At 51.6% G+C, this 24773-nt stretch overlaps 1 protein-coding gene across 4 annotated transcripts in view; it reads left to right on the forward strand.

The window, feature by feature from the left end:
* The first annotated feature begins 2841 nt into the window (after positions 1-2841).
* Positions 2842-24773, forward strand: part of NTRK1 (neurotrophic receptor tyrosine kinase 1) — a 37755-nt gene continuing 15823 nt past the window's right edge. For 2 of the 4 annotated variants that reach the window (XM_077318270.1, XM_077318188.1), the window contains exons 1-11: positions 2842-3237; positions 8297-8371; positions 12556-12627; positions 13387-13455; positions 15208-15362; positions 15471-15619; positions 15835-15961; positions 16680-17012; positions 17540-17557; positions 17838-17896; positions 18364-18466. In XM_077318270.1, the coding sequence (XP_077174385.1) occupies positions 2975-3237; positions 8297-8371; positions 12556-12627; positions 13387-13455; positions 15208-15362; positions 15471-15619; positions 15835-15961; positions 16680-17012; positions 17540-17557; positions 17838-17896; positions 18364-18466 (1423 nt within the window). In that variant the 5' untranslated portion in view covers positions 2842-2974. Of the gene's footprint in view, positions 3238-7650; positions 7784-8296; positions 8372-12555; positions 12628-13386; positions 13456-15207; positions 15363-15470; positions 15620-15834; positions 15962-16679; positions 17013-17539; positions 17558-17837; positions 17897-18363; positions 18467-24773 lie in introns of those variants that run through there. The other 2 variants (XM_077318417.1, XM_077318353.1) reach the window with 2 other exon arrangements.

A 24773-nucleotide genomic window follows, 5' to 3' on the forward strand; every position in this document is an offset into this window, starting at 1 on the left:
CTGCAGCAAAGAAATTAAAAGAAGCTTGCTCCTGGGAAGGAAAGCTATGACAAATCTAGACAGCATCCTAAAAAGCAGAGACATGACCCTGCCAACAAAAGTGCGTTTAGTCAAGGCTATGGTCTTCCCAGTTGCAATGTATGGCTGCGAAAGTTGGACCATAAGGAAGGCCGAGGGTCAAAGAATGGAGGCTTTTGAACTCTGGTGCTGGAGAAGACTCTTGCGAGTCCCTTGGACTGCAAGGCGAACAAACTGGTCGGTCCTAGAGGAGATCAGCCCTGACTGCTCCTTAGAAGGCCAGATCCTGAAGATGAAACTCAAATACTTTGGCCACCTCATGAGAAAGAAGGACTCCATGGAGAAGAGCCTAATGCTGGGAGCGATCGAGGGCAAAAAAAGAAGGGGACAACAGAGAATGAGGTGGCTGGATGGAGTCACTGAAGCAGTAGGAGCAAACTTAAATGGACTCCGGGGACAGGAAGGCCTGGAGGATCATTGTCCATGGGGTCGCGATGGGTCAGACATGACTTCGCACCTAACAACAACAAGTCCTGGGGAGTGTTGCACTGGGTGAAGAGAAGTAATAAAGTCACAGACAATCACATTATATTAAACAATATAAATATTACAGCATAATTCCATTACCTACATGTATACGAGGAAAACAGCACCCACAAAAACATGTTTCAAAACCTGCTTGGCAACACATCGAGAACAACCATTAAAAAACATGATGCAGCAAATACTTGGATTTTAGTAATTTACTTGGATTTTAGTATAGAATCATAGAATCATAGAGTTGGAAGGGGCCATACAGGCCATCTAGTCCAACCCCCTGCTCAATGCAGGATCAGCCCTAAGCATCCTAAAGCATCCAAGAAAAGTGTGTATCCAAGCTTTGCTTGAAGATGGCCAGTGAGGGGGAGCTCACCACCTCCTTAGGCAGCCTATTCCACTGCTGAACTACTCTGACTGTGAAAACACATGTCATAGGAGAGGGCAAGACCACTGACCCCTTTCCATCCTATGTGGTCTTCCACGCTCTGTCTCCAAGCTCTGCCTCCTCAGCATCCCAAAGTCCCCACCTTGCAGGAAACACCCACAGTGCCCTCCCACTAGTCCCCCTCTGGATACTCCTTTTCTCAGATGACTACTGTCCCTGCCCTTCACCTTTTAATCTCCCAAGCTACACCTTTCCAGCCACTGTCCCCCGGTGGAAACTGGGGCAGGTCCGCTTTTCTACCCAGCTCATGGTGGGGGCTCAGGCAGCAGGGCTTGGCCATTTAAGGCCATATGCGGTCTGGGCCCAGTATACCTGAGGGACTGCCTCTCCATCTACACTCCTCAGAGAGCCCTGCGCTCTACTACATCCAACCTCCTGGTGGTCCCTGGCCCCAAGGAAGCCCGTTTGACCTCAACCAGGGCCTCAACTAGAGCTTTCTCCATTCTGGCCCCCACCTGGTGGAACGAGCTCCCAGAGGAGATCAGGGCCCTGACAGAACCTAAGCAGTTCCACAGGGCCTGCAAAAGGGAGCTCCTCCGCCAGGCATTTGGTTGAGGTCGACCAAACCACCGCTTCCAGTTGGCCCTCAAGCTCCCCCCCCTCTACGACCGACATTAATCGGTTGCCCACAGGGTCCAGTAAGAGTTGAGCTGAGGCTCTTACGATTTCTATTTTATGTATCATTGTTATTATCATGTTAAATTATTATTGATATAATATTACTGCTGTTATTGTTACCTGTTACCATGTGTTAATTGTATCCTCCCTGTTTTCTGTAAACCGTCCAGAGCCCAGGGGAGGGCGGTATATAAAACAAACAAACAAACAGACAAACAAATAAATAAATCCAAGCTCTTTTAACATGTCTCTTGCACATGGCACATCTCCAGGTGCTCCATGAATTCCTCAGGGAAAAGGTTGGCTGGGGTATTAGCCTTCCTGAGGCTGATCTGTTGTGGAGAGGTGATGTGAAAGGAGGGCCAGGTCGGGCTTGCTCTCAGTTCTGCCATCCTCACCACCCCTGAGCTCTTTCACAGGGAGTACCTGTACATGTGAACAAAGTCTCTGTAGAGCATGAGTTACCACGTGCCCTCCCCATCCAGCCAGCCTTTCACGGGTCCCTTAGAACTGCTTGAAAGAACTCATGCAATAGCAGAAGAAAGACCCTACCCTAGGCTATACTTAACAATTTAACAAAGAATAAAAATAGAAATATCTCTTCTTTTAATAGTAATAAAACAACCAAAATGGCGTCTAGATTTGTACCCTTTTCAAAATGGCATTTTCATTAGTGGTTGTTTCCAACGTAGTATGTGCTGAGGAAGGGGAACAGTCTTTTGACTAAGCTTCCCCATATCTTTGAGCCATAGGCCAATATATATATTGTTAAATTTCGAGTGAAGAATAATAGATCATACACCTAGTGAAGGACTAGATCCTCAGCTATTATATTCATTTCAAACCGTCCTCTTGTCGTGGTGTACTCTCAATTTTATTGGCTACTTGAAATAATTCATGCGACAGCTGCTTGAGAAATGACAACTTTCTCCCCCATGTGAAGCAGGCGAATGGTCCTGTCATTTCCTGCCCATTTCTGCCCAGGTCAGCAGAGCCCTTTGGCCAGGCCAGCTCCAAGCCAATTGCCCAGCCAGTGCTCAGCCTGGGGCCGTCTGAGCCATCTGCCAAGAGAGCTCTGTGGACTGGAGCTCTGAGTCTCTGCAGCCCCCCTCTCCCTCCCACCCCCCCCCCGCCCATGCTAAGAGACAGTAGTGTCTTGGAAAGGGAGGGGTGATGCATGAGAGGGGGGAGGAGGAGGAGGAGGAGGAGGGTTGGAAGCAAGCCCCGCCCCTGGAAGGTTGAGAGCTGTCCCCTGCCTTTCCAGCTGAACAGATGTTTGCAGGCATATATTTCCTGAGTGATAAGCAATGAGGTGCACAACTGAGTGAGCGCCACTGAGGGAGAGGGGAGCTCATGCCAGCCAGGTCCCTGGGCGGGGGCCTCTGGGGAACAGCTGGGCTCTCTGAGCCACTGCCTGCTGCTGTCTCCCCCGGGGGAAGGATGCTCCCTCGACTGCACTGGCTGGGGCTTGGCCTGGCCTGGCTACTGCTGCCCCTGAGCGTTGCCTCTCCTTGCTTGGAGCAGTGCAGATGCTACCTGAACACCTTGCTGTGCCTGGAGGCCAACTCTATCCAAAGCCTCATGCAGCTGCGGAGCTTGGAGAACTTCACCGAAGTGTGAGTATCCAGGGGGGGGGGACAGAGCAGGCAGCAGTGGGGGCACAGGTTGAGACTGAAAGGTGGAGAAGCACAATGAGGGCACGGGAGGCAGGGAACTTTGCCAAAGGGGAAATGGGTTAGTCTCTCCCCCCCCCCCCCAAATCAGAGCTAAACACTACCCCTAAATAAGCATTGGGAGCCGATTACTCTGCCCAAGGGCAGTCCTGTTGAGCACCAGGATGGGGCCAAGTCAGCTTCGGCCTGTTTTTGAAATGGCTCCATGAAGAGTTGGTGCCAACAAGACCAGAGCAACACCTGAAAATGGTGCTGGACCGGAGGCTGATATCCCCAGGTGGAACCAGCCGGAGAAAGGTGAGATCACCTGTTTGGGTCTGCCCAGGGGACAATGATAAGAAAACCTCACTCTTAAATGCAAAAGAAGTCAAATAGTCTGCACATGTTCATTTATTGAACCGTATGCTGATGAGACATAGTGAATATAAACTGCTTTCAAATGGAATTTGGGAGGGGGGGCTTAAACTTCAGCAGAGTGTCCAGGGCAGTTATTAAGGATTTACCTGCCTCTCCCTTCCCCACTTTCTGACTATTTTCAGCCACTGCTCCTCAACCCATGCCAGACTTTTCATTTCTTTCCAGCTTGCATCTCCAGTACAAAATACAGCAGACATCCCATCAACAGGTTTGGGAAGGTGGGTGGGTATTGCATGGTCTTTTCTACAGGACAGCAATGCTGAGGGTCAAGCAGCACTGGTGGTGACCCCCCCCCCAAATAGAGAATGGGTACAGTAGAGGCGCTGGGAAGCCGCATGATGCAGGGGGCAGCAGTGCCATCTGCAGTGGTGCCTTCTTCACCACCAGGCAGTGGCCCATCCCTGGGGCAGCATCTCACTCACCCAGCTGCATCTCCGTGTACCATTCAGCCACTAAAACCTTTACAATGGGATGTGAAGGTGGCTAGCATGGTACCAGTGGCCATGCTAGAAACTGCCAGCCTGATAGCGTGGTCTCACTCCATAACCTAGCACAAAACTGGAGGAAGGTGGTGCCCCTTTATTGCTAAGCACAGAGAGGGGCCAAACTAGAGGAGATGACGGGACATGCAATTCTTAAGTGTCATTATTATTTATAGCACCTAAAAATCAAGACAACGCTTTGGCTTGGATTAAAAAAAATGCTTATTTTCTAAATGATCTTTTGCATGTGTGAAAGGTCTGTCCATGTGGCATGGTTATCTTTACTGTTTAATACTTCTTGGTATGTGTTGCTCATTGGAAATTGTTTGTGGTTTGAGAAACTTTAAAAAGCACAGAGATGATGTGTGCCATGCTGAGGATGGGAAGGGGCACTGGCAAAGCACATCGCACCAATGTCTGGATAAGCCACGGCGAGCTGAGAGGATGTAGGAGTCCTGGAGAGCAGGCTCACGTGGAAACTGCAGCCCAAGAATAAGGGAGGGGTGGCCTGTGCTGAAGGAGTATGGGGGGGGGGTGGACGAAAATGAGTGTGCTGACAGATGGCAAGACAGCATGTGAGCGCAGGTTGTTGGGAAGGGGTTTCTACTCATTTGCATTTAAACATAGATAAATCCTCTCAGGATGGCAAGAAGCAAGAGGTGATCAAATCTCCAGAAGACCCCCAGAATGATTCCAAACAACTGCTTCCAAAAGAGACACATCAAGGAAGTCTCTTGACACTTAGTGAGCAAACATTAGAGAGGCACTGGACTCATCGGAGGTTATGTTATCAGCCCAGGACCACTTTGGGATGAATCTGATAAAGGGAGTGCTGACTCTCCAATGCTTATGTCATGAAAATGTTGCTCTCTCAGGGCTACTGGACCTGAATCTAACTAGTCTCCCATTGGGTTGTTTGTACATTGCCCTTCCATGAATGTTCAACAAATCTGAACATCCCCCTCCCCCTACTGCACCCCCCCCCCCCGTAATCACTGTGCTGTGCACAAATTAATGAAGCCCTGACTCAGGCTGCATTGGTGCCATCAGTGTTTCTCCTTGGGATCCTGTTATGGAAAGAGGTTCATCTCCAGGAACTGGTGCATTTGCTCAGCATGCGTAGGCAACCCCGACTCCCCTGGGGGGTATGGTCCAATCCCTTTGCCAGTAGAGGAGCTGTGCGCCAGCCCAGCCTGTTGAGCTACTGGAAGATGGTTTATTTCCTAGAAAAGCCCCCCACCCCTGAAAGACATCTCCCATGCCAAGGTGCAAACTGGCAGTGGGGGGGGGGGGAGGGTGAGGAACAAAGCAACACTCCTGTGTTCCCACCAGGGGGAAGGAGCCAAAGCGACTGGCAAGGGCTCCGGTTGCCCACAGAGCCTCCCAACTCCACTTCCAAGTAGCTGTGCCTCTGCGGTGCTTTGAAAATGCTGCACTGATGCCATCTGAACATCCTGGTGATGCCCAGGAAAGAGACTCTGGGCGGTTCCCAGAAGCCATCAGTTCATTCACTCTAATGAGCCACAAAGGCGAAAGGGAGGTGTCAGGAATTATTACGGAAGGGATTACAAATAAGTTTATGGCATTTGCAATAGGAGTCCTGGCTCCAGCCACCCCTTCTCAGGGAAGGTAGGCAGAGTTACAGCAACCCTTCTGCAGGCTCCTTGCCCTCTTGTACGGTTTTTGCCTTAACTGGCTACATACGCCTTCTTTTGAGGTTTTTGCCTAAACTGGCTACATACTTTCAGGGATCTTCTACAGTCGTGCCAGGATGGAATGTCTAGTATATCTCAGCTGCCCCAAATTTTGCACCTGTTAGAGGTCCCTTTTCCCCTGCATATTTGCGGGTGCAGGAGATGTCACGTCATGTGGGAACCAGTGGACGGGAGCCAGGTCTGCTGGAGAAATGGCTCTAATTGAGGCAAGATGTAATGTCTGCCAGCCTGGTTCACACCATGCATACTTCTTGGGTGGACCAGCAGCTGCGAACATCTTTTGGGCCCCAGCCCTCAGTCTGTGCTGGAAGGGTAGCAGAGTTGCACACTGCGTTACAAGACTGTGGTTTCCTTCAGCAGATCCAGACTGGGAGAAAAGTGGGCAGCAGACACAGTGATGCCCAGACAAGCACAGAACACATTGGCCAGAGTAGATCTGAACAGTCCCCTTCTCGGTCCATGGATGTGACAAGTGATTTGTAGGGATTTATAGAGTGGGATCCCCATCTTTAGGGGAGATTCCTACATCAGGAGGGCCGCACCTGGTGCTCCGTCTTTCTTGCCAGGGCATCTGAGGGAGGAGCCAACCCCGAGGGTGGGCCAAACCCCCACACCTCCATCTCTGAAGCATCTCTCAGATGATGACTAGACAACAAACAGCTGGCCACTGGGAAGCAGAAGGGAAGGGAAAGATTCTCAGTGCAGCATCTGGGCCTTTCTGCCCCAGGTGTCCTTTTCCCCATGAGAAGCAGGCTATAAATGGGAAGTTTGGCATGGACAGGCACGCTTGAGAGCCCCTGCAAGGCTCAGAGTCTGCTCCTCCACTCACATCTATTTGCTTGGGTTGCCAAGTCCCAAGCTGGGAGTGGAGCCTGGGCAGGGCATATTTGAGGAGGGGTCTCAGCCTGGTAGGATATAATAATAGAATCATAGAATCATAGAATCATAGAGTTGGAAGGGGCCACACAGGCCATCTTGTCCAATCCCCTGCTCTACTCAGGATCAGCCCTAAGCATACTAAAGCATCCAAGAAAAGTGTGTATCCAACCATTGCTTGAAGACTGCCAGTGAGGGGGAGCTCACCACCTCCTTAGGCACCCTATTCCACTGCTGAACTACTCTGATTGTGAAAAATTTTTTCCTGATATCTAGCCTATATCATTGTGCTTGCAGTTTAAACCCATTACTGCATGTCCTCTCCTCTGCAGCCAACGAAAACAGCACCATGCCCTCCAAATGGCATTTGCCTTTTTTACCTCTGCATCATACTGCCTGCTGATGTTTAGTTTACAATACACAAGTATCCCAAGGTCTCGTTCACACACAGTGTTACCTAGGTGTAAACTGCACGGAGCTTTTATTTCAACCCCAGATCGATTCAGTCCCTGCCCTCTACACAGAATGCGATTTCCGTTTGGATTTTGGCCGATTTAAATTTTCCTTCTGCAGCAAGAAGGATTGATCCGGAGTGACCCTACCTTTATGGTGCGATATTTCAGACTGCTTTTAATCCTGAATATCCATTTGGGAAAGAAAGCTCCGTGGTAGAGAACCTCTGATAGGCTACACCTGGTCATGTGACATGCTTGCCTTAAAGGAGAAGCCCCTAATTTCTTTGAATTTCTGTTGGTCCTGGATTTTTCCTCCCTGCTTTGCCTTTTTCGATCCTCTCCCCCTCCCCTCCCAGAAAAGAAATAGGCTCCCTGCCTGGCTCCTCCCCCCCCCTTCAAGAAAAGAAAGAGGCTTGGCTTCCTCCTCCCTTCTGAACTACCCTAACCACGTGCAGAAGACTTTCCTGTTTCAATGGGGGGGGGGGAGGAAGAATCGAGTTCAAAGCAATCTGAATTCAACAGGATTGACAGTGGAATAAAGAAAGTAAGTGCAGACTCTGCCCTAGAAGCGTATCCCCCATCCAGTAGGCATGCTTTTCATTTTTCTGACCCAGATGCAGAACTTTACATTTATATGCCACAGAGCCTCTCCTCCAAAGCAGCCATTTCCTTCAGGGGAACTGATCACAGGGCTAAAGTGACAGGGTGTACTTTCTACTGAAGCACCATCCAGTTTGCAGGCCCAAGTGGCCAATGTTTGCCATAGGAGGGAGGGCAGGTGCCCCTCACCTAGTTGGTTTGGTGCTGAACTTGACCATCCCAAAGTCCAGCATTGTGAACTTCTTTCGTGGCACCAGGATGCTGGGCTACAGACAGACTTTGGTGCAGCCGGGCAAAACTACTATCTTCTAGCCTCATGAATATTCCTAGTTCTTTCTCCTGGAAGGGGCCAACTCTTTTGTGGGGACAGCAGAGAGAGGGGTTGGGGAATATTGGCTTGGGATATATTTTAAAGGCAAAGGTAACTCTTGAGTTGGTACGCTTCACTCCTTCACAGGGTCATTGAAAACCAGATGGGCCTGACCAACTTGACACTGGAGGACATAAGAAACCCCCGAGAGCTGAAGAACCTGTGAGTATTTGGGCTGGGTTCCCATCACGACTACCTGCTTTCCCCTCCCAGCCCCATCGCCTCCTTGCCCTCTGGCTGCAGAGGCAAGAAGGCCAAGTGGGAGGGACGAGTGCTAGTCGGACCACCAAGCCCAGGAGCACTTTGCATATGAAGCTCACATTGCAGGCAGGAAGCTTGGGCCAATAATGTCCTGGATCTCACCAATCCACACACAAGGAGGAAGATGGACAAGATGTTCTTGGGGCACGGTGGGATGGAAATATGATTCGATGAACAGTTGCTGCCAAGTGGTTCCTGAACTGCCCTGCTGTCCCTGGGCAAACTTGTATTCATTGGATCTGGGACTGCTGTGAATTGTAGCCAGAAATTTTTAGAGAGGAGCAGAAGGAAGCCTGGCCAGCCTGTTGGCGTCTTAAATACTTTGAGTATACTCAAATACTTTGGCCACCATATGAGAAGGAAGGACTCCCTGAAGAGCCTAATGCTGGGAGCAATTGAGGGCAAAAGAAGAAGGGGATGACAGAGAATGAGGTGGCTGGATGGAGTCACTGAAGCAGTTGGTGCGAGCTTAAATGGACTCCGGGGAATGGTAGAGGACAGGAAGGCCTGGAGGATCATTGTCCATGGGGTTGCAATGGGTCGGACACGACTTTGCACCTAACAACATTTATATTTTAATTTATATACCGCCACTCTCAAGGACTCATGGCGGTTTACAATAAAAGAATAAAACAACCCAACCCATAAAATCCACACTACATTAAAAGATGGCTATTCATTGGAGTTAACTCCCCATCTCCCCATCTCCCCCTCCCCTGTGCAGCTGCAGTCAGGAGCTCTTTCATTAGGAGCGAGGGTCCTGATCTCACTGATTCTAGGGCAGTGGTTCTCAGCCTAGGGGTCAGGACCTCTTTGGGGTTGAACAACCCTTTCACAGGGGTCGCAGCAGGGCAAGCAACTTGGCCGGGGGGGGGGGCGCCATCCACACAACAGCCTTGCAGGGTAGATCGAGATAGAGCGTTTGTCTGTCTGGTGCAGCATAAAAGAGCAAGATTGGCATGGTAGGACAAGACACAGAAATGAACTGAGAAACCCCAGGGGAAAAAAAACATTTATATACAAGCACGAACAATGGATCTTCATGCCATTGGTCAGTTTTAGTTTAATTTCTGTGAAAGAACACTTGCATAATTGTATGCTTGGGAGTCACCAGAACATGAGGAACTGTATTAAAGGGTTGCTGCATTAGGAAGGTTGAGAACCACTGTTCTACAGGATACGCAGATGGTAACTCCAGGACCTCAGCCCAGCCTCAACCATACACCTGGCGGAAGAGCTCCATCTTGCAGGCCTTGTGGAAAGCTGATCACTTTGGCAGGGCCCTTAGCCCTTCCGGGAACTCATTCCACCAGGTTGGGGCCAAGGCCAAAAAGGTCCTGGCCCTGGTTGAGGCCAGGCAAATGTCCTGGGGGCCGGAGACGCCCAGCAGGTTCCTGGGGGCCCAGGATGACCAGCAGGTTCGTACCCACACAGCGGAGTACCCTGCAGTACCCTGCAGTAACGAAGATAACTCCCAAGTTACTGGCTGTTGGTGCAGGTGTCAATTGCACCCCTCCTGGGCATTCGAGGCATGCTTCCTGATCCCGCCCTTGTCTCCCCAGTCCCACAGGACCATCATCTTGGAGGGGTTGAGTTTCAGGCAGCTCTGCCTCAGTCATCCAGCCACTGCTTCCAAACATCTGGCAAATGTTTCCAGGGGGGGGGGAGTCCAGCTGGCCATCCATTAGAAGATAGAGCTGGGTGTCATCCGCTTATTGGTGACAGCCCATCCATAACCCCGCACCAGCTGGGCTAGAGAGTGCATGTAGTTGTTAACAATGTGGGGGAGAAAACCGCCCTGTGTAGAACCCCACAAGGGAGCCCCACAGGGTCTGATAATTCATCCCCCACAGCAACCCTCTGTGACTGGTTCTGGAGAAAGGAGACTAACCATTGTAGCAATTGTGATGGAAGCTGACCCCATGTGGACAGTCCCAAGGGCTCCTTGGGCATTGAAGGGCTCTTTCAGTGGTCCTTCTGTTAGACTGCCCAGAAGAGCAGGTGAGGTAATGCATTCAGGTAACTTTCTCACAATGGGCACCTTTTGCAGCCCTTTTTGGCTCTTCTGTTTCATGGCAAGTGGCTTTGGGCTCTCCCAGGTGCTTCATTGGTGACATAGAATCATAGAGTTGGAATATGGGAAATTCCCAAATACCTACCCACCCACAGAGACCCCAATTCCATGCCCAGATAACACTCCCCACAGAATCTCTGGATGGACTGATATGGAGGAAATTTGCCTTCTGACCCCAAAGTGGCAATCAGCATTTTCCTGGGTATGCAAGAAAGGACCTCAAGAGCCAAGCTCAAATATGGTCCCTTCCACCCACCCTCTTATAAAGTTCACAGAATCAATATTTCTGTCAGATGGCTTAGCCCCTGCTTTAAAACTTCCAAAGAAGAAGAATCCACCATCTCCCAAGGAATCCTGTTATACTGCTCTGTCAGGGCATTTCCACACATCGGTAAAAATAACATTACGCCAGCTGAATGGAGTAGTGCTAAATATTATCACACCTCCCAGCCACTCCTAAACCTTTTGCTGTCTCGCTCTTGTCTGCTGCCTTTTCACGTTTTTGGGGGGTGGGACTTTAGAGAGGCATGCTTTATGTCATAATTTTGGGAAAACATTATTTCTGGCTTTGCCTGCACGCTTGCCCGCCTATTCGTTGCTCAAGGGCTGTATCAACAGGGGCATCACATCAAAATCACAAGATGTCATGGTCCCATTGTATACGGCACTGGTCAGACCACACCTGGAGTACTGTGTGCAGTTCTGGAGGCCTCACTTCAAGAAGGACGTAGATAAAATTGAAAGGGTACAGAGGAGAGCGACGAAGATGATCTGGGGCCAAGGGACCAAGCCCTATGAAGATAGGTTGAGGGACTTGGGAATGTTCAGCCTGGAGAAAAGGAGGTTGAGAGGGGACATGATAGCCCTCTTTAAGTATTTGAAAGGTTGTCACTTGGAGGAGGGCAGGATGCTGTTTCTGTTGGCTGCAGAGGAGAGGACATGCAGTAATGGGTTTAAACTTCAAGTACAATGATATAGGCTAGATATCAGGAAAAAAATTTTCACAGTCATAGTAGTTCAGCAGTGGAATAGGCTGCCTAAGGAGGTGGTGAGCTCCCCCTCACTGGCAGTCTTCAAGCAAAGGCTGGATACACACTTTTCTTGGATGCTTTAGGATGCTTAGGGCTGATCCTGCGTTGAGCAGGGGGTTGGACTAGATGGCCTGCATAGCCCTTTCCAACTCTATGATTCTATGATCTTAAAAAAACAAAAACAAAAAAAGAAAGTTCTAATACCCGGAAGAAGGGAGAGGGAGGTGGGTGAAAGGGCGGAACGTAGAAGTAGCGCTTCTTCACCTTCATACCTTTCTTTTGCTGCTGACTTGCTGGTTGTCTGCTGCGGGATAGCGCTTTTTAGGATGTTGAAGCCACTTTTTGGGAATCACCAACTCGTGCTTTAAAATGGTGGATATAGCGAGCAGTTTGCTGGCCAGATTAATTTCAACCTATTGGTTCTGGTCCGACCCTATGGGCTAATAGAAAACAACTCTGTTCTATTCAGTGTTCCCCAACCCTCGGGCTGTGCCCTGGTACTGGGCTGTGGAACCCTCGGTACTGGGCCTGGGGACCGGGGGGGGGGAGAGGGAGATCGGCACTCACCACGTGGTGCTCACCGGTGGGCACAAACGCGCCGCTCTCCCTCTTCCCCCCACCCGGTCTCCAGGACTCCCTCATCTCCAACACCCCGGTCCCCGGCCTGAAAAAGGTTGGGGACCACTGCTCTGTGACAGCCCTTCAAGTACTTGCAGATGGCTACTATCTGGCTTTCCAGAATGTATTACTAAAAGCGTGTCTCTAAAGCTGCTGTCAAAGTGTGGAAAAGGAATCGACCTAGAATGAAAAACAGCCATTGTGCAGAAGTGGCTCCTATAGGCCTGGAGTTTTGGGCCCAAGGGTACTGGGGTCTCCAGAGAAGTATCTCTCTCCCCGAAGACCAAGCAGTTTTCTATCCCCAAATTGACTGACAGTTTCATGGCAAGAGCTGATTCTGTTCATTTGCTTGCTTGTTGCAGCACCATTTCAAGGACACAACTGCAGTTCATAGCACCTGATGCCTTCCAAACCAGCCCAAACCTGATCTACCTGTGAGTAGCAACAGCAGCCCACAGAATCATTTTGTTGCACATGGAATGGGGAAGGATGCTCACAAGGGGCAGAAAGTCCTTGGTCACCTCCTCTCCCAGGCCTCTCTCTTGGTCTATAACATGGGAGGGGCTGTTCAGTGAAAGCAAAACAACTGGACAGGACGAGGAGCATTGCCAGACACAGGAAGGACGTGGCCTGCTTTGACTGGCCTCCTTCCGTGGCTATTTCTGCTTGACCGCTCTTGCCTGGAGCCTGGCAAGTGAGCTGTGCTCCAGGCCTGTGGTGTATGTATGTGTGTGTGTGGGCGCACTCAGGTGGCATGCTTAGGTGGTCCATTCCCTGCTCTGAGCACAGATAGATTGGAAGCTGAGCCTGGCAGGGAAATCAATGCAGACAGCAGTACCTCATCCCACCCCCATTCACTCTCCACTACCACAACAGTGCTCCAGAGAGACGCCTGCTTCTGCCGCTGCTGCCCCCCCCCCCAAGAGAGCTAGGGGCCTGTGGACCGGAGTGGGCCTCTCATTGCCTGCACTGCCCTGGAAGGGCTCTGGCCACAAGGGAGCCAGTCAGGTACTCTCAATTTCCTGTCCTCACCTCCTCCATCAGCCAGGCAAAGCAGCCAAGACCCCCCACCCTAGTTGATCCTCTCCTGTCCCTCCCTGAGCCACCCGTGGGGTCCTCCTGGTGGAGAGCCAGCCAGGAGAATGTCTGTGGCTCTGGCAGCTCCTCAGGTGTGTCTTGTTCTTGCCTTGCAGGAATCTGGCCTTCAATCAGTTGCAGCACCTGCCCTGGACCCTCTTCCGATCACTACGGCTTCAGGAGCTGTAAGTGGCTATAAGGCACACCCCTGGGGTGGGGAATGCGGGGTGGGGAGTGCGAGGCAGAGGTCTTCTCTCCCCAGGGCCAAGCCAGAGGTGGTGTTGGTGGTGGTGGTGGTGGTGGTGGTGGTGGTGGTGGTGGGGAGGGGGAGGGGGAGGCAGCCAGAGCTGCCCCATTCAAGGAAGGAGGTCTGGCCAGCCAGCTCCTGAGCACAAGAGGAGCGACATTGGGGTGGGGGGCAGGATTCACCAAGTCTACCCAGCGGACTGTTCCTGGGCCCCATGGCATGACCAGAATTGTTGGCCACCACATTCTCTCAGAGAGGGCTCCAAGGAGGGCTGGGTGCACCCCATCCTCGCTGGATCAGGACTGCTCTCAGTCACTCTCCTTGCCTCTGCCCCATCTAGTGCAGACAAACCTCTCCCAGCTGACGGGTGCTGGGGAGCTGGGAGGGGGGCTTCCCCCCACAATGCAGGCCTGATGCCTCCCAGGCTCTTTCTTTTTCTCTCCAGCACGGGTGCAGTGGTTAAGAACTGCGGGTTCTGATCACAGAATCACAGAATCATAGAGTTGGAAGGGGCCATACAGGCGATCTAGTCCAACACCCTGCTCAACGCAGGATCAGCCCTAAGCATTCTAAAGCATCCTAATCTTCCAAGCTTGGTTTGATTCCCCACTCCTCCACATGCAGCCAGTTGGGTGACCTTGGCCTCACCACAGCACTGATAAAGCTGTTCTGACTGAGCAGTAATATCAGGGCTCTCTCAGCCTCACCCACCTCACAGGGTGTCTGTTGTGGGGAGGGGAAAGGGAAGGTGATTGAGAACCATTTTGAGACTCCTGGTAGAGAACAGTGGCATATAAGCCAAATCTTCTTCTTAAAAAGGACTTAGCCTTTCTGTCCTGTTGCCAGCTGTCCAGAAGAAATGGCTGGCCACTGTGAGAGACAGAATGCTGGAGTAGATGGACCTTCACTGGTCTAATCCAGCAGGGCTCTTCTGATGAGAACCAGCTTGGTGTACTGGACTTCTGATCTGGAGAGCCAGGTTTGATTCCCCACTCCTCCACATGCAGCCAGCTGGGTGACCTTGGGCTTGCCACAGCACTGATAAAGCTGTTCTGACCCAGCAGTGATACCTGAGGGACTGCCTCCCCGCCTATGCCCCCAAAAGAGCTCTACGCTCTACTGCCTCCAATCAGCTAAGGATCCCTGGCCCTAAAGAAGTCCGTCTAGTCTCGACCAGGGCCAAAGCATTCTCTGTTCTGGCCCCTACCTGGTGGAACGAGCTCCCAGAAGAGATCAGGGCCCTGACGGAGCTTAAACAGTTCCGCAGGGCCTGCAAGAAGGAGCTCCTCCATCAGGCATTTGGCCGAGACCAGACGTAATCTACAGCGACCAAGGGCCCCTGCTCCCCCCCCTCAGAATTCAATCAATAAACCACCCCCCTCAGAATCCCATCAACAAACCCTGGACCTGTTTGTATCACAACTGTTTACTGTTATACTGTGTTGTGTTTGGTTGCAATTGTTGGTTATTGATGTATATGTTTTACAGACTGTTTTATGTAAGGTTCTTTGTTATAATGTAAACCGCCCTGAGCCTCCGGGGAGGGCGGTATAGAAGTATGATAAATAAATAAAATAAATAAATATCAGGGCTCTCCCAGCCTCGCCTCCCTCACAGGGTGTCTGTTGTGGGGAGAGGAAAGGGAAGGCGATTGTAAGCTGCTTTGAGAATCATTTCTTGGCGCTCGCAGGGTGCTGGTGGGGAACCCGCTGCAGTGTGGCTGCGGCCTCCGGTGGCTGCAGCACTGGCAGGAGATGCACCTGGCTGAGCTGGACGACCAGTTGCTGAGCTGCCTGCAGGGCGAGGTGGATGTCCCCCTGGGCGGGATGGCCATTGAGGGCTGCGGTGAGTTGGCGATGGCTCGGGGGGGGACAGGTAGGGGGACGGGAAGGGGGACGGAGGTAGTGGCAGAGGCTGAGAGCAATAGGTCTCCCTTTCCCTCTCCTTGGGCAGACTTTCCGCAGGTCTGGATCGTGCCCACCAACATCTCCGTGCAAGAAGGCGAGGGTGTCACCCTCACCTGCCACTTCACTGGGCAGCCCAGGCCAGAGGTGCGCTGGCATGTGCCCAAAGTGGGGGACCAGCCGCCCCTCATCATGCAGGCAAGGAGGACAGGGGTGGGGGGCATGGGAGGGAGGGCTTGATGGGGCAAGTGCATGCTGGCCAGTTGGCAGCCTTGGAGAGGTGGTGGACACATAGCCGGTCACACTGGCTCTGAAGCAGGGTGGGGGATCATGGGGGTGGGAGGAGGCCTTTCTTTTTGGGCAAGACTCCTTGTGCCAGCCAGTTCCTGCTGGGCTCCTTTGTGCCCCCCCAGCAGTCCGACTCCAAACTGGTACTCCGCATCCCCAGCACCTCCTCCGACTTCAACCTCCAGGATATTGTGTGCCAAGCAGAGAATGAAGCAGGATTTGGCCAGGCGGTTGTGCAGGTGGACGTGAGGTGTAAGTTAATTTCTGGGCCTCCTGTGGGGCACCTTTGGGGGGTCTCTCTTTTCCACCCCAAATGGCCTCTTTTGGAGAAGGAAAGGGTGAGGCTTGCTCTGGATTGAGCCCTGCTGAAGTTGCCAGTAGGTTGGCATGCTGTTTACAGACCCCGGGTTGGGGAGGGGCGTGTTTGCATGGAACTACCATAGCTTATCTATCTGAGCTTGAGGGACCTGCCCCTGCTTTCGCCCGCCCCCTCTGGCCTTGTGAGGCCAGTGAGAGAGATGGAGTTCCAGGCTGCCTGGTCCTCTCAAGAGCTGCGGGGGGAGACTGTGCCTCAGAGACTCGCCCCCCCAAGGAGAGCCAGGCTCTGAAAGCAGAGATGGTTCCACCCTGGTCTTTCCACCTGAGATGCTCAGGTTGCCCACACTCACAGATGGAGAAGGCTTGGCTCACCTTGCGGTGTGTTGGCTTCACTTGAGACCCCAGCCAGTGTTGGGGGAGGGGGGCATGCTGGAGTGGCTGTTTCCTGCAGGAGGACAAGTCTTGTCAATGTCCTGGAGTGGATTTCATGATTCACCTCCCCCCCCCCCCCACAAATGTGAGCCACGCATGGCTGTGCAGGAGGTCGGAAAGTCATCCGTCTTGCCTGAAGGCCACTGACCCTGCCTCTTCCCAGTGTGCGGCATGCTCCCAGTCCTTGGGGCTTTCACTTTCTCTCTCTCTCCGTCGCCAGTTCCTGCTGTGATCCAGCGTGTGGACAAAGCGGTCAACTACCATCACTGGTGCATCCCGTTCTCAGTGGATGGCAACCCGACCCCCAGTATCTCCTGGCAGTTGAACCACCGTGACCTGAACGAGACAGACTACGTTCGCACTGTTCTCCTTCCCGACCTGTATCAGAATTCCACCGTGGTGCATGGCTGCCTGAGCCTCAACAGGCCCACCCACATCTGGAATGGAAACTACACGCTGACTGTGCACAACTCGCTCGGCACCGATGCCTTGACCACCTACCAGCACTTCATGGACGTTCCGGAGAGCTTCAACCCAGAGGACCCTATCATGGGTGAGCCGCCTCTGTGTTGCTGGCTTGCAGGGCTACCCACGTGTCTCTCAGATCCACCTCCCTGCTCATCTGGCCCGGGACAGAATTTGGCAGTCCTTCCTCTCCTGCAGTTTAGGGGGGGGGCATTGAGACCCCATTCTTGGGAGAGCCCACCCTCTTGGTTCTTCAAGAGAAGGGTGGTGGTGGAAAGGGAAGAAGAACTGAGGAGGAGGTCCTAGAGACTCCAAGCCCAAAACTTGCTGCTGTTTCTCTTTCCCTCCCCCATACCCAGGGGGGGGGGGCTTTGGGTCAGGCAATTGCAGGGTCCCCTCCAAGGGAGATGAAGTAAAGCAGAGGCCTGCCTGGCTGCAATGGCTTCCAAATGGGCCCAGTTGCTGGGGGAGGGCAGGGTGCGTGTGCCAGATGCTCAGGACAAACCAGTCCCACTTATAGAGATCATGGAGGGCTGCCCCCTTCCCCACAGGATAACAGATCTCTCTCTCTCTCTCTCTCTCTCTCTCTCTCCCCCACTTTCTGCTGCTGGCCAGTGTCATTGCCCCCAACCAGTGAGTAGCTGAGCAGAATGGGCCCCCTCCCCTTTCCCCCCTGACCTAGAGGGGGGAAAGCCCTACATGAGGGGAGGGGGGAGAAGTCCTGGCAGCTTCTGACTCTGGTAGTGCAGATCAGCCTGTGCCTTTGACCAGGGGTCTGTTGTAAGGGCCATGCCCCCAGGCAGCCCGGCCTCTGATGAAAGGGGACGGGTGGGTTGCAGGGGCCCTTGCATGCTGGACTCCTCCTCTGAGCCCGAGTGAACCTGGCAAGCCTGCTTCTTCCCTTACCCCACAGGTGACAGGAACATCACGCTGGGAGGTCCCGTGGAGACACCTGAGGAACATACCTTTGGGGTGAGGCCTGGGGCGAAGTGTTGCTGGGCAAACAGAGAGCCCCTCTTTGGCTGCTTCTCTCTTTGCAAGGGATGTCTGGGTGCCCTCCCCACTCTACAGCCCCACCAGAGGGGGGAAAGTGGTTCCGAGCTTTCTGCCCCCTCAGTGCCTTCCTCTGCCCCCCAGGCTCCCTGGCCCAGCTTGGAGTCAGTGCTCCTGCCAGGGATTCCTGTGCAGCTGGGGATGGGCTGCAGTAGGAGGGAGTGCAGAAGCCGCTTTTCCCCATCAGTCAGTGGCCACAGCCCTGCCACAAACACCCACGGGACCCCCCCCCCATCCTGGTTCCTCTAAGCCCACCAGCTAGGCTGGCTGGAAGGAGGCCTCTGGGCCTCCCCAGAGCAGTACCCAGGGGGGGGTCTTCTGGATGCCGGCCCCCCACCCCTTTGCCAGCGCACTGCCTCCGTCTCATGCCTTTGTTCCTCTCCCAGGTCTCTGTGGCTGTGGTGTTGGCCGTCTGTGCCTGCATCTTCCTCTCCATCACACTTGTCGTGCTCAACAAGTGCGGCCAGCACTCCAAGTTTGGCGTGAACCGTAAGGCTTCTTGGGGATGTGGGGGGGGGGCCCCTCTCGGTCCCCAGCTGTCTTGTGTGTGTGTGTGTGTGTGGAGGGTTCTGGCTTCTAATCACCCTCCTGGCTGAATGGGGAGGTTCCCTTTGGTGACTGATCAGCTGCTGGTGTCAAATGGGGGCTCATTTCTTCTTGCCTGCTGGACTGATTGGAAGGGGACTGGGGAATGGCCCCCAAGGGTCAGGTACAGTTCTCCCAGCTTCTGAAGGAGATTCCAGCAGCCTGTGGCCACAGAGACCACAAAAAGAAAGCCCCTCAGCCTTGCCTGGAGGGGGGCAGTAGCTCCCCCCCACACACACTGGCATTTCTAGGTACTCAAAGGGACTAAAGGCTGCTGAGCAAAGAGATTGCCCTTCCCCTTCCCAACCCCTCCCATGATTCTTTTCCTCCCTCCTGTGGCCCTTGGCCTCCGCATCAGGGAAGCTTCCTAGGGCTTCCTGTCCAGAATGTTAGGCTTCTGGGCAGTTGTGATGTTCTGGCTGTATCTTTTATCACCCACAAGGGTGGTGTTCCCTGCTGGTGTAAGGGCACCGGGGTAAATACAACCCCAACTCCCCCCCCCGCTCCTCCCCCCATGTACACATGCTCTCCAGCTTCTCCTGCATGAATGGAAGACAGCACCGGGAGGAGTGGGAAAGCAAGCCAGTTCTCTCACTCCCCCCCCAGCCCCCACCATTTCATTAATGTTGCTCTTTCTTCTCCTTTAAGCAGACATCAGCTGCTAATTCACTGCTGGAATTGATTCAGGCTTTAAATGGGTTTGATCTGCCTGCATCACCCCCAGGTGGCCGGGGCCTGGGAGGGGGGAGAAGCAGCCACTTGTAGCTGCCTACTGCTGGGGCGAAGGTAGTTGGCAGCAATCGCTGCCTGGCCTTTGGGACCAACCTGGCCAAGTGGATATGTTTGTCCCTAGAAGTGTCTCTTCCCACTATACTGTGCCCCAAAGGAACAACAGCGATACAGAGAAACAAGCAAGGCTGCTGATTGTTTCAGGGGGGGGGGCTTGTTGTTTGACGGACCAGAAGTGCTGTGTTCAAGAGTCTGGGTTCCCAGTGCTCCTTGTCGGCTTCCCTTCCATGGTTGATGGGTGAGTGTATCCCTTTATCCAGGACCTTGTTGGCCAAGTTGGCTTCTCAGCCATGCAGCCAAGACAGGAGCCTGTCCAGATCTAGGCCCCATTGTGCAGGGCAAATGCTGCCAGGTGAACTCTTTGCATTCTCGTTGGCGTCTTTTTAGGGTACAAGAGCTCACTTGAGGAGATGCAGGTGGAGGTTGTCATGAAGCAGATATTAATGTGTAAGCTTACAAGGACAAATGGGCGCTAAGTGTATTTATATATCTCAGCTCCTGACAGTCAGGAGTCATACCAAATTTCCGTGACAAAGTACAAAAAGAACGTTTCCTTAAATTGAGAGGCCAAGCAGAGGCTAGATAGGCATCTGACAGCAATCTTGATTTTATGAACTTAGGCAGATTGTGAATATGTGACCAGGGAGGAATGTACCAGTGTTTGTCTCTTGTGGCTCTCCTTTGCATGCCTACGGAATTGCTGATCGCTACTGTGGGATAGTAGGTTAATCATAGAATCATAGAGTTGGAAGGGGCCATACAGGCCATCTAGTCCAACCCCCTGCTCAATGCAGGATCAGCCCTAAGCATCCAAAAGCATACAAGAAAAGTGTGTATCCAACCTTTGCTTGAAGACTGCCAGTGAGGGGGAGCTCACCACCTCCTTAGGCAGCCTATTCCACTGCTGAACTACTCTGACTGTGAAAATTTTTTTCCTGATATCTAGCCTATATCATTGTACTTGAAGTTTAAACCCATTACTGCGTGTCCTCTCCTCTGCAGCCAACAGAAACAGCATTCTGCCATCCTCCAAGAGACAACCTTTCAAATACTTAAAGAGGGCTATCATGTCCCCTCTCAACCTCCTTTTCTCCAGGCTGAACATTCCCAAGTCCCTCAACCTATCTTCATAGGGCTTGGTCCCTTGGCTCCAGATCATCCTCATCCCTCTCCTCTGTACCCTTTTCTTAGTTCCTCTTGAAGTTCTCTGTTCATCCAAATAGGCTTCTTAGAGTTCCTGCAGTGTTTTCTTCTTTCTGGGATTGAGCGTGCAATAGCTCTTGTTTGAGTAGCGCCCACCCTTCACATGCTCCCTTCCCTTCCAGCATTCTCGTCCATGGTATGACACTCATCATGTCTCTGAGTTTATTAAAGTTTGCCCTACGAAAATCCAACATCCACGTCTGGCTACAACCTTCCTCGCCTCCCCATCTCAAAAGGAATTCTATGAGGACATGGTCACTTCCCCCTAGGGTCTCCACCTCCTTCACCTCATCCACCAACTCTTGCCTGTTGGTCAGTATTAAGTCCAGTATGGCTGAACCTCTTGTGGGTTCATCTACCATTTGATAAATGAAATTGTCAGCCAGGCAGGTCAGAAACTTGCATGACTTAGGACGCTTCGCAGAGTTTGTTTCCCAGCACACATCTGGGAAATTGAAGTCGCACATGATGACAAGGTCCTGACGCTTGGATATTTTCTCAAGCTGCTCACAAAGTGCAGCATCCACATCCTCTTGTTGGTCAGGCGGTCGGTAGCAGACACCAACCACCACACTGTTTGTTTTCCCCTCGCTTATTTTCACCCAGATGCTTTCCACTGTAGATATACTCTCCTTCACTAGAATTTCCTGACAGGTAAGCCCTTTCCTCACATACAGTGCCACTCATCCACCTCTTTGATCTTTTTAAAAAAAACAATTTTATTATTTATTATTATATAAAGCATTTACAGAAAAGTAAAAGAGAAAAAGCGACCAGCTGATATGGTTTGCCATCCTCTTTTAACATTTTAACATTTCAGTTCCCATCACATATTAATCCTAATCTAGAAGTTTTTACCATCTTTCTTAGCGAAATAATTGTTAATACATATGAGAGTATAATTGAGTATAATTGTTAATTAATATGAGAGTATTATCTTAGGTGATATAAAGTCAGTCCCCTTCAAATATTGGCCCTGACCTAAGAGTTACTGCTGCTGTCTTGTTAATACATATGAAGTATAGTTTGCCATCCTCTTTTAGCATACATATTAGCATACATATTCAGTTCCCATCACATATTGATCCTGATCTAGAAGCTATTACCATCTTTCTTAGCAGAGTAATTGTTGATACATATGAGAGTATAATCTATTATAAGAATATATTCTATTATTGTCTTAGGTAATATAAAGTCAGTTCCCTTCATATATTGGCCCTGACCTAAGAGTTACTGCTGCTGTCTTTTCCACAGGAAACCAAGAGTGTGCTCCACTGTTCATCACATTCTTCAGGTGGTCGCAGAAAATGAAATTGTGTTCTTTTCCATATGGTTCCTGCATAGAGTATTTCTGGTTGCGTTTCTGTCAGGGCCAAAGAAGTCTCTTGCTTGATTCTTGCTTGCAGTCGCCTTTAAGTAGGCTCTGTATATTTTGTCAATCCGGATCTCTTCCTCTAGTCGCACAGAGATATCTCCTGATAGCTTCCTGCATGCTGTCGCCTTTGAATAGATGCTGTTTATTTTGTTGATCCAAATCACTTCCTGCTCTAAATAGACTTCCAGGTTTTTGGTGCTTTCCTTCCTTAAATCTGTTTTCCCAAGTTCTTCCAAGGTGCTTTTGATTTTAACATCCCTAGCTCTCTCCCCCTCCTGTTGATTAACTTCCGGACATTGAATTCTCGTTTGATGTATTGTTGGCTGAGTTGTGTTTTCATCAGCTGTTTTTTCAAACCGTCGGTTCTGTCTAAAAGCTCTTTCTTAGTCTTTTGGATTTCCTTTTCTACCTTGTTGACTGCTTTTAGTATCTTTGAGTTCCCTTCGCATAACAAATGGAAAAGCTGTGCCTTAGTTAATTTGTCCATAGTTCTAGGCAGTCACAGATTATAAACAGAAAGTCTCGTGAAGTCTCGCGGGAGCTCGAGCGATCCAAAATTATCAGTTTTTCGATCTCCGTATCAAGTCAGCGTCCCCCACTGAACTCTCTCCAACAAATCTTTAAAGTCTCTCTTTTCTTTAAGCTCTCTCTTTGTTTGATTAATGAGAGTATTTAGCTGGGTGCCTCCCACTCAACGAAAGGATTGACTTGTAAATTGGCTGAGGAGTGGGGGAAGAGCTTGTGGTGGAAAAAAAAATGAAAAACCAGAAAACTCACAGTCTTTACTGTTGCAGACTCTGGCTCCTGTCAGTCTGGTAAAAGATGATCTGGTAAGAATGTAGGGTCAGCTGGTCATTTCAAGCTTAGAAAGTTATTTACGACAAGGGCGCCATCATGACCTTGAGCACATGCTGCGGCGATCCGGAGAACTCAGTCTCCACGGATCTGTAGGACCCTCAGGATGCCGTTCCCGGTTCCTGGGGCGACCGGCGAGCAAGATTTGCGTATCTGCTCAGGTCTGCCAGGTGCATTTGCTCCTGACCCTCAGCATGGCTTAAGAGCCCGGCACATGCCCGGCTAGTATGGCGCCATCTTCAGTCGTCTCCGGGCATCCACCTCTTCGATCTATTCTGTTTTTTCTGAACTGTTCATATCCATCCACCATTACATTCCAATCATGATTATCATTCCACCAAGTTTCTGTGATGCCTACTAGATCATACCTTTCCATCAGCACAGGGTTGGGCTAGATGGCCCTGAAGATAGCTTCCAATTTATGATTCTATGATTCTGAGAGCTGAAGCCCCCAGAGATGGGTTCAGGTTCAGCCCTCAGGATGCTGAATAGAAGTAGGCCCCTGGGAAGTGGGAAGGGCCTCTTCCCCTGTAGCACTCAGGGAGACGCCCCTGTGGAGAAGCAGAGGTGGAAAATGAGAGGGAATGAATCAGCAGCAAATAATTCAGACTGTGGCAATGGTGAGAGGACTGGGACACTTTTGCTACTTCTGGCACTAGGAAATGTTGCCTGGGGCATTGGCCTTCCCTGCTTGCCCTGCTTGAGAGGCTCAGAACCCTCCCCAGTAACTGGGCAGACGTGGTGAGTGCTGACATCTGAAGGACAGCTGTGGATTCTCCTTTATCCCTGGCTAAAGAAGAGCAGGGGCCACTGCCTTCCTCATACATAGGGCAAAGTGGGCTGCCCCACCCCCAGTCCAGTCCTAGGTTTCCCTCCTGGCCCCTTGTGGATCGGGAGTCATTATCTCCACCCAGCCAGCCTTGCAGAGACGTTGATGAAGATGCATGGGGATGGCATGCGGTGGTGATGGACCCTCTTATGGTAATTACTGGAGGCTGAAATGCGCGGCTGAGTGCTCCCTTGTCAATACTTCCCCCTCACAGGATGGCGGTGGTGGTGGGGAGTCCTGCAATCCTTGCCACTCATCAGGATGCAGGGCTTACATTTCCGAGGCCAGATCAAGACCAGCAGCCGTGAGTCTGTCTGTCTGCAGCAGCAGAAAAGACCCAGTGTCGAGCAGCACACTGAAGCCCGGCAACATTTGAGGCTGGGGAAGAGCTTTCAGCATCTGAAGAAGTGAGTCCTGATGCCGAAAGCTCCTCCCCTGGCAGCTGGCAGGTGAGAGGACCAGGGAACCCGTGGCTCAGTGCCTCCCCTCAGGAAATGACTCCAAGAACACATGTCATGACTACCGTGCCACAGTAGCCATGCCCCTCCTAGACTCTGGCTCTTTTCTGCTCCTGCAGACAGACAGACTCGCATGGCGACCTACCTGAATCTACCTGAATAGGTGAGCTATGACTCCCAAAAGCTCCTACCCTGCCACAAGTATTGTTGGTCTTTCAGGTGCTCCTGGACTCTGGCTCTTTCCAGAGGTCACAAAAGCAATATCAATGTCATCAGCTCCTGCCCCATCCCCCAGCCAGCCAGCCTTCCATGCAGTTGGACCTGTGCAAGCCAGTGTGACCCTGAAGCAGGGGGCTTGAATGGCCAGCTTGCAGAGTCAATTTCCCTAGGCTACTAAGCGAGGCTATGGCTCCTGCTCGTTCCCTCAATACCCAACCTGGATAGCCCAGCCCAGGCCAGTTGCATCAAATCTTGGAAGCTAAACAGGGCCGAACCTGGTAAGTATTTGGATGGGAGACCTCCAAGGAATGTCAGGGTCATGACAGGCAATGGCAAATCCCTCTCTGAATGCCTCTTGCCTGGCTAGGATGGCCTGGCTACATTACCCACATTTGTTGTTGTTGTTGTTATGTGCGAAGTCGTGTCCGACCCATCGCGACCCCATGGACAATGATCCTCCAGGCCTTCCTGTCCTCTACCTTT

This window comes from Paroedura picta, chromosome 1 (assembly GCF_049243985.1).
Source record: "Paroedura picta isolate Pp20150507F chromosome 1, Ppicta_v3.0, whole genome shotgun sequence".
Taxonomy (NCBI): domain Eukaryota; kingdom Metazoa; phylum Chordata; class Lepidosauria; order Squamata; family Gekkonidae; genus Paroedura; species Paroedura picta.